This window comes from Schistocerca piceifrons, chromosome 3 (assembly GCF_021461385.2).
Source record: "Schistocerca piceifrons isolate TAMUIC-IGC-003096 chromosome 3, iqSchPice1.1, whole genome shotgun sequence".
In the NCBI taxonomy this organism is placed as follows: domain Eukaryota; kingdom Metazoa; phylum Arthropoda; class Insecta; order Orthoptera; family Acrididae; genus Schistocerca; species Schistocerca piceifrons.
The window spans coordinates 884339044-884349413 of NC_060140.1; the positions used below are offsets into that span (position 1 = coordinate 884339044).

General features: G+C 39.5%; 1 protein-coding gene across 1 annotated transcript in view; it reads right to left on the reverse strand.

Moving 5' to 3' along the window:
- The window catches only part of LOC124789563 (RNA-binding protein with serine-rich domain 1-A-like), a 72304-nt gene extending 65270 nt beyond the window's left edge, over positions 1-7034 (reverse strand). Inside the window, exons 1-2 of the mRNA XM_047256967.1 lie at positions 6875-7034; positions 6641-6784 (exon numbers count right to left, since the gene is read on the reverse strand). Of these exons, the coding sequence (XP_047112923.1) occupies positions 6641-6784; positions 6875-6906 (176 nt within the window). The 5' untranslated portion in view covers positions 6907-7034. The remainder of the gene's footprint in view (positions 1-6640; positions 6785-6874) is intronic.
- Between the last annotated feature and the right edge of the window lie 3336 nt (positions 7035-10370).

Here is a 10370-nt window from a genome sequence, read left to right on the forward strand (position 1 = left end):
CCTGCAAGGTGGATATCATGCCTTGCAAGAGATATAATTGGCTGGACGGTGTACCTTCCACAAACAACAGGGTAATAGGTACTATAGTGGCCACAATAGTGAATACATTTATGGTGTGGGATCTATAGACAATAAAAATACTGGACAACTAGTGATAGGATTTAAAGGAACAAGTCCAAAGATATGTAATATACAAATATAGGGGAAATTCTGTAAATACAGTCTCTTAAATGCACATCACTATTGAGGAGAAGACAGCAGAAGAGAAGGATACTTTCTATGAGAAATTGGTTCAAGCTTATTCACAGTATCCAACATACGATACAAAGATGGTGATAGGAGATACTGATGATGCTAAGGTAGGACAGGAGCATGCCTTATCCCCTACCAATGGTAAATACAGCCTCCACGAACAGAGTAATAATAAAGCACTCCACTTGACAAATTTTACATCACTTAATATGGCAATCTTCAGCACTTAGTTTCAGCATAAAAATATACATAAAGGGACATGGGTATTGCCAGACAATATGAGGAGCCAAACTGATCAGACATTAATAGATACCAGGTGCGACTCTAATGTATTAGACTGCCATGATTTCAGAGGTGCTAACAGGGACTCCGATCATTACCTAGTCATGGCGAAAATAAAATGGAGAATTTCTAATGTACATAAAGTTAAAGGAGAAAGACAACATAACTATAATACCTCAGAATGGTTTTTGATACAGCACTAGAGAAAGTATCACGGTCTGCCCAAATCAATACAACAGGCACAATATACAACAGCATGGTGCAAGATCTAGTTTATGCAGATGAAGTGGATATTACTTTAAGAATAGAACTAGTTGCCAAACACTTTCGCACTTGTGGCAGCAGTAATAGAAATGTGACTGGAAGTGAACATTAAAAAAAAACCAAATATATTCAAATAATAGACCAGAACTAAATATGATGCCAGAAATTGACCATGTACAAACAGAATCTACTAGAGCACCACCTGATGATGGCGGAGCAGTTATTCGTCGAAATATCGTGGAACTTCGACGATCGGATCTGGATGGACACCTGAGAACCTTGGATACAGAATCCACTAGACATTTTTCCTACCTGGGAGCACTGGTAATATCAGTTTGGATATTAAAAAATGCCCCCAGCTAGCTAATAAATGCTACTATGGGCTGTCCACATGACTTACGGCCAGAAATCTGTTCAGAAGATCAAGGTGTCAAATGTATAAAACTTTAATAAGTTCAATATTAAATATAGCTCAGAAACCTGGACATTGACACAAAAGTGTAAGGAGTTAATGGGATGTTCTGAAGAGAAAGTGTTTCACAAAATCTATCAAAGTTATCAAAATAAACCGCCCAAAATGGACCAGCCATTTCTGTCATATGGAACATGAAGACGCAAGAAAAACAGCACTGTTAAAAAACCCAGTGGGATGATGAAGCAGGGGAAGACCAAAACTTCAATACTTGGATGACATACAAGATCCAAAAATTATTGATGTCAGAGATGGAGACAGTAAACAGGGGCAAATGGGATGATGTCCGAGAACAGACCAAGGCTCATCAAGGGCTGTAGAGCAAGGAAGATGAAAAGGAAGAAGACGAAATCAGTGTAGATGTTCTGCAAAGATTTGTGCTGAGGCCTTCTTTTGTCTGCCTCCACAGTAGTAATGATCTCAATAATCTAAAAATGCATTTTTGCTTAATAAAAGTAAAATTCAGCACGTAACTCGTCGTTTTTAGTTTGGTAACCCAACTTTCCCTCCAATGACCTTAGTTCTTTCGAGTTACTGAAGTGTATACTTAAATGACAAGTTATTGTGGATACAAAATACATTAGCGGTAACTTGTCTACAGTAATTTATTTGTTATGGTCTCTAATGAATTGTGTAAATGGAGTCTATGTTACAATACCTTATTTTACATGTTTTTGTATAGGTGTTACATCATATGGTATTATCTTGTAGGGAAACTCTAATGATGTTTACAGCATCTTTCTATTGTAGGAGGAGGACATCTACATTTATATTCCGCAACCAACCTTGCAGTCTGTGGCAGAGGTACTTTGTGTATCACTGTTACCTCCCCACTTTCCCACCCAGCCGAGAATATATCACGGAAAGAATGATTGCGAGTAAGCCTCTATGTGGACTCGAATCTCTCCAATTTTATCTTCATAGTCTTTTCATTAGATTTATGTAGAGGAAAGATTATATTTGTTATCTCTTCAAGGAATGTATGCTCTTGGAATGTTAAAAGTAAACCACACCAGACACAGAATGCCTCTCTTGCAGTGTCTGCCACTGGAGTTGGTTAACCATTTCAGTGATACTTTCATGCTTACTAAATAAATCTATAATGAAACGTGCTGCTCTTCTTTGGATCTTCTCTATTTCAACTATCAATCCTATCTGATCAGGTTTCCACATTGATGAGCAGTTTTCAAGTATTGGTGAAACGAGGGTTTTGTAAGCTATCTCCTTTGCTGACGAACTAAATCTGCTGAAGATTCTGCCAATGAATCTCAGCCTGGCATCTGCCTTTCGTGTTTTATGAGGTCATTTCAATTTAAATCACTCTGTACTTACAGTCCTAGATATTTTATAAAACTGCTTCCAGTGATTGCTCTGCATTAGTCTAATCATACAATAATGCATCTTGCTGCCTATTTATGTGCAATACATTCCATTTGTTCCTGCTGAGGGTCAATTGTCACTCCTGCATCAAGCACCAATCCTCTGCAGGTCTTCATGCATTTACCTACAATTTTCTAACAACATGATTTCTCTGTATACAACACCACCATCTGCAAAAAGCCTCATGGACCTTCTGATGCTGTCTACTATATTATTTATAAATATTGTGAAATGTAATGGACCTACAACACTCCCCTGTCTTACGCTCCAAGTCACTTTACGTCAGAAGACTTCTCTACACTGAGAATGATATGCTGTGTTCTGTTCGTCAGAAATTTTTCAAACCAGTCACACAGTTGGCCTGATATTTCGTAAGCTCATATTTTGTTCAGTAAGCAGCAGTGCGGAACTGTACTGAATGTCTTAAGCAAGTCAAGGAACATGGCATCTATATGGGTGCTAATATCTGCCACCTTCTGGGTCATGTGGATGAACAAAGCAAGCTGAGTCACATAATCATCATTTTTTGAAACCACGTTGATTCCTACTGAGGAGATTCTGAGTCTCCAGAAATGTCAAAATGTCACAACATGCAAGCATAAAATATGTTCCGAAATTAAGTAACTGAGCAACATCAGAGATACAGGTCTATAGTCATGTGTGTCTTTTCAACAACCCTTTTTGAAAACAGGAATGACCTGTGCTTTTTTCCCAGTCATCAGGAAAACTTGCTCCACCAAAGATGTACAGTACACTGCTGCTAGAAGAAGAGCAAGTTCTTTCGCATTCTCTATGTAAAAAAATATACTGGTACCCCATTAGGTCCAGTAGTCTTCCCTGTGTTGAACAATTTCAGTTTATCTTCTTTCTCACATCACTTTTTTCTATATCAGCCATTTTGTCATTCGTGTGAGAGGCAGCACTACAGTGTGATCTTCCTCTGTGAAACAGGCGTTTATTATCATAACCTTTTCTACGCTGTCCTCCGCTTCAGTGCCATTATGGCTACAGAGAGTCTAGGCAGGTGGTTTCAATGTTGACTGATTTGACACAAGCCCTAAACTTCTTAGCATATTCTTTCAAGTAAGTAGACAAAATTTTACTTTTAAATAGGTTGAACACTTAATGCATGATTCTCCTTACACTAATTTTGGCTTTTTGAAATTTTTGCTTGTCTGTGAGGCTTTGGCTACGTTTAAATTTCCAGGGATTCTCTCTATACTTTCATGGCTGCTTCCCAACAGGCCGTCGAACCATGGCAGACCTTTTCCATCCCTCACAACTTTGCTCTGCACATACCTGTCCAAACAGTATTGTACAATGCTACTGAACTTTGTTAACTGATCCTCAACATTGTTAGTGCTCGAGATGAAGCTTTCTTTTTTACCAGTCAGTTGATCTGAAATCTATTTCCTGTTGCTAAGCAGAAAGATCTTCCTGCCTTTCTTTGTATTCCTGTTTACAGCCATATTCAGTGATGCTGTAATGGCCTTAAGATCACTGATTCCCTGTTTATGCTAACCGGATCTTTCCAAAGTATGGCACTCAGTTCTTTGAACAAATACTACTACATTTTGATTTATACAGTGTGCCTGAGGAGGAATGGTCAATATTCATAGCTAGGACAGGACCAATAATTTGAGGCAAAAAAACTAGCAAACATAGGCTCTAAAAACGCAAAAAAAGCTTGCAAAAATAAGCTCTTAAATGTATTCCTTGTGATCTATGAGCACATCTCCATCTTTGACACTGTGAAACAAATCTCTTCTACTGCAGGCTCTTTGTTCTTCATATTCTGGGAGGAGACAATATGGAAAAGAAGAAGAAAAAGATATGGAAAACAAAAGAGCTGGTTGTAGAGAAGATTTGTTTCACAAAAACAAAGATGAAGAAGTGCTCATAGCTCCCAAGGTACGCATTTTACAGCCCACATCTTCAATGCTTTCTGGCTCTGAATGATCATTCTGACATATCTCTAAATATTGAATGTTCCTTCTGGGACACGTATAAAGAGAGTGAGAATCAAAATCCTGAAAAAATTTCCACGACTATGATAAACAATAGACATATTTACACTCAATGCCATAGACTACAAAGACCTATGAACACCTTGAGCATAAATGTATGTATAATAAGCTCCCAGTAGTTGCACAAGATCTTCCAGAACTTCAATTTAAACAAACACTATATGCCAGATCAGTTGTCAACACATTGTATAAGATGAAAAAATACATTACTTTAACATAACACTGTAACTTCAGTAGTTAACCCATTGTTTTTCGTATATATTAAAAAAACTAAATTAAACTCCGCCCAAACAGGCCATGAAGGCTCAATGCTACTGACTGGCTGCCGTGTCATTCTTCACCCATAGGTGTCACTGGATGCGGATATGGAGGGGCATTTGATCAGCACACAGCTCTCCCAGCCATACATCAGTTTACAATATTGGAGCCGCTGCTTCTCAATCACGTAGCTCGTCAGTTTTCCTCACAAGGACTGAGTGCACTCCGCTTGCCAACAGTGCTCTGCAGGCTGGATGGTCACAAATCCTAGTGTCCCAGTTCGACAGCACCTAACTTTGGTGATCTGATAGGAAATGGTGTGACCACTGCAGCAAGGCTATTGGCTTTTAGTATGTACTAATTTAACTAAATTGTTGTCTGTTTGATATTTATTAGTGTAATGAGCAAATGATAAAAGATATTATTATTGTAACTGGACACAGTAACAGTTATTAAAATACTTATTTGGTATGTGCTGAATTTGCTACACGCCTTACTGTAGGCATTTCAATATATATTTCAAAGAAACAGCAAAGCAAGTGCATTTTCTCATATGGACTTTGGCAAAGTGCCAATAATAGCAGTCAGTAATGTTGGAGAAGTTTATAGTATGACTACTGTAACATCAAAATAGGTTTTAATCAAACTGTTCTCCTCTCGAAAACAGCTTTAATGATGGCAAAGATAAACTGTTAAAGTTTTCCCCAGTCAGTTTTCATCACTGCTTTACATATTGCTGAAAATAGCTAAAATGTAATGTTTTTGCCTTGTGTGCAAAATCCTAAAACTGTTAATGCATACATTACAGCAAAGTAGCATATAATAGGAAATATGTGCACTGCAAATCACAAAGAACCATGTCAACCATTATTTAGAAAACTTAAAATATTAACCCTGCCATCCTTATACATATATGAGTTTATTATATATTTGTACACCAGACATGAATTATTTGAGGGAAACCATTTTGTCCATTCACATGAAACCAGAAACAAAGAAAATTTTATGCTCCCCACCCACCCCCTCAGACTGTATGCCCAGGTACCTCAATACAAGGGAATGAAAATTTGTAATAAATTAAAAGGGAACAAGCTGATGCTGATGGATTTCGGTTCACTTAAAAGAATGCTATATGAGGTACTGACACTTAAGTGTTATTACTCAGTGGATGAATTCATGCGGGACAAACTGGAAATTTGAGCTGGGTACAATGTGTTAACCTTATAGTGTCGTTATTTATTATAGTGCTATTGTTTATTAATGTAAAAATCACTGTAATTGTTTTATAAATTTTTGAGATGTCTCCTGTACGGAAACCAAATGGACTGCAAATGTATGTCATGAGATGAATAAAACACAATTCACTAGATCTATGTAGGAAAACTTACATCCTACAATGAGAAATATTGACAAAGATATATATTTATCATGCAAAAAGAGTATGATTAATTAACTTGACTGTATTACATCATTAAATATCCCACTGGAAACGAAATTATACTCGAAATTTCTAGGCCACAACAGCCGCGTTATGACTTTAGGTGAATAATCCTATAAATGAGATACTCCAACACTGTGAGTCTGACATTATTACGTGACGCGACTGGGATATCTAAGTAAAACAAACAGAATATAAACAATAATACGGCGCAGTACCACAATAAAAAAATTATTTATTACAAAGCTGTGACCCGTTTTCATGTACCTGCGGCTACTACTGCCACTTCCACTGGACGAAGATGGAGCTTTCTTCTTTTTATCACGGCCTCTTTCTTTCTTGTTTTCTTTGTCTGATGCCCCGGAGTCTGAATCACTCTTCGCGTTATTACTTGCGCGTCGGTTTCTGGCCCTGATGAAAAAAATGAAAATTTAAGTAGCCGTTTAATATCGAAATCATTCATTAAGCAAGGAGAGGGGGGAATGCACAACCGCAACCCACATTTTCTTCTTCGTTGCCGTTTCCACAGGCATGAGGAAAGGAAACTTTAAAACACAAACGCGACAACAGACACCAATACTAGTTTGTTTATGTTTCACACAGTCACAGACAATCACACACTGTACAATTACATCTATGAACTTCAGGCACCAATTGATACGAACCGTTATCGATGTTCCAATCGATCAGTAAGTACTACAAAGAGTTTACGCGCTCAATGCAGTAGCACTTGAGTAGCGCGAATTCCTAAAAAGTACGCGTAGGTCTAGCTCCTTCTACATTTATATTCTGTCAATCACTGTGAACTGTGTGGCATAGGTTACGAGAGAGAATTATTCTTCAGGGGATGATTCTCTCCCACTTGTAGATGCACTTATAGCAATTTTTACTAGACCTCCTAGATCTGTGAAATGTAGATATTTTCTTTTTCTCTTTTAGCGATGTCGCCTCCTTTCAGACTTTTTCTTCTATTGTTGGCAGCAGGACATGGCATGTTATCGCTGCTCTGGGCATCGCCCACATCGGAAGTATGTCCCAGTTTCGGAGACCGGCCTCATTATCTCCGCAAGGTTGAGTAATACAGTTAGCGGGGCAACTAACGAAGACTGGTCAACGCCTGTCACAGTGGCGGCTGTCGCGTGGCAGGGAGCTGCCTGCCCTGGTGTCGATATATTGTCTGATGACCTAGGGTGATCATCTCGTTCCTCCCCTGGTGTGCTGTCGCTAGCACACTTGCTGGTCCACTCATGCTAACCTCTGCTGCGTCCTGGAACAGAGGCAGCTTTGGCTTTGTTTCTGACCAGGATCAGTGTGTTGCTGGTTGATCCCACTACTGTCGGTAACAAGATCAATAACATCAAAAGTTAAAGATAATGAACAAATCAGGATTGATAGAGTGAAGAAACAGAGTTTTCCATAAGATAGCTCGATAACTGTGGGTTCTTCAGGAGAAAGTCAGTGTGCTCTAGTAATACAATGTGTTTATATGTGCCCTATCTGAAACAATTTTCAGTAAAGTATTTATTGTTCATTAAACAGTGTGTGACCATCATTAGTTCCAATCCACTTAGACTAGTGACACTGAGATACTTCACAACAACGAATGCAGAACAACTAAAATGGATAACTTACAATACCAGAAAGTTGTCACTCAGGATGCAGACTCAATTCGCGAATTGCACACCATTCTCATTCTATCAGTGCAGGATGAAGAAAATTGGATGAGACAGGATTATGAACCTACAAACTGCACAGACTATGTAAGTTTTACCAGACCTTCGTGCAGTATGGGAGCCAAAATGTCGAAATTCTGCCACAAACCATCAAACATTTTACAAGATACCACATGTGGAATATTTTCAACATCAGATTGTTTCACCACAAGACTTAACCGCTCCAGAATATAACCTAATGTTTCCACCCACTTTACGACATACCACTCTATCATTTGAGATCTGATTTTACTTCTACGCCTATTCTAACCGCACAGCTGAGTGAGGTGTGCAGTAGGTGTACCTACTACCGATCTGCAAGTGTGCCGAGCAATTTTGCCGTCCAAACCTGGCAAAACGATATCCTTTCAACAAGTTTTTGACGACAAGCCACTGAGATCAGGAAACATTCCTACATTAACAGCGTTAGGGCCCAACCAACCTTAGATTAGTTTCAAATTGTCGAATTAATTCTACAAAGTTACTAAATAACAGACGATACTCGAAGGTTTATGGTACTGCTGAAGGATCTGACAGAACATTCTAATCTCATTAGCCTCTCCACCTACATCAAATAAGCTTTACGACAAAATAGCTTCACTGTTACGTTTTTCAGAGACACCATAACATCAAATACAAAAGGCCTTACCGAGCAAGGTGCTGCTGTGGTTAGCACACTGGACTCACATTCAGGAGGGTAATGGTTCAAACCCGCATCTGGCCATCCTGATTTAGGTTTCCATTATTTTACAATATTGCTTCAGGTAAATGCCAGGATGGTTCCTGTGAAAGGGCACAGCTGACTTCCTTCCCCATCTTTCCCTAATCTGATGGGACCGACGACCTTGTTGTTTGGTCCCCTCAATTGAATCAACCAACCAACCAACAAAAGATCGTGCACGAAGAAGAAATCAGAAATAGAACGCCTTCTCTTTTATGGCAGCACCCTTGGTAAGCTACATCAACCAATATCTTACCCAATAACACCTTATACAGAGCATTATTAATACAATTTCTGCCTCCAATAGAAGCCACACTTATGTCAAGGGAGATAGAACCTACAGAAGCCAAACTGAACTTAGTAGAGAGAATCCAAACATTATCTCAGCTATATAATGAAAGCTATTCATTCGTGCATTACATATTTTTTCCATGTTATGCAGTCACCCAAATTTGTACAACAAGAAGGGTATTCTCCTGGTGAAACACGAGCACTTACAAGGTCGCTCAAGTCTGGCAAGGCGAGTGTGAGGTATCATGGGACCCACAGCGACGAAGCGTAACGGCAGTCAACCAGACTTTTGTGAAGCAGTCAACCTCTCATGAACACAGGATGTCGCCCTGAGGACGTTCGCCTTGCAGTGCTATCAGAACAACACAGCGACTTACTCTGTGACGAATATGTTGGTATCACGAGAAGTTTGGTGCAACAGTTCACAAATTTATTTCACTTTGTTATTTCAAATACCAACAAGAATAGTCTACTACAGGAGCATTGGATGGCTCCTTCAGCAGGGTCTGAATGGGCACACAGGGGTAGAGGTTTACTCGTTATTGGCACCTTAGGCAGGTAGAGTTCAGGGCTGACAAGAAAGCCAAAGTGAACTCGGTATGTAGGAACCGCGTCTAAGATGTGGAGGCTGCCTTGCTTACAGATATCAAGCATGCAGCGTGCAGTCGTCTGCAAGTTGTGGCTCACATCAGCACCAACAACGCCAGCCACATGGGATCTGAGGCCATCCTTAGTTCATACAGGCGACTGACGGAAATGGTGAAGGCTGCTGGCCTCAAGCGTAGGCTTCAAGCAAAGCTAGCAATTTGCAGCATTATGACTATAGACGATTGGGCACCTCCAGTTTGCAGCCGAGTGGAGAGACTCAGGCAAAGGAATCGTCGACTCTTCGATGGTCTTGGCTGCAGATTTCTAGACCTGCGTTATCGGTTTGGGATTTATAGGACTCTCTTTGATATATTAGGGATGCACTACAAAAAGAGTACTTGTGGAGTGCACATAAGGGTAGGCTCGCCAGTCGATATGTAACTAGGGAAGTCAGACCACGTTGAGTATAAAGTGCTTAGACTGACGAAATTTTATCAGTAAATTGTCGAAGTATTCATAATAAAGTTCTGAATTTACTGCCCTCCAGGAAAGTTCTCACGCTCAGACTATTCTCGGGACCGAGAACTGGGTGAAACATGAAGTGGAAAGTTCTGAGATATTTAAAGAGTCATGGAATGTATATCGGAAAGACAGATTAGAGGCCAGGTGGAGGAGTATCCATTGC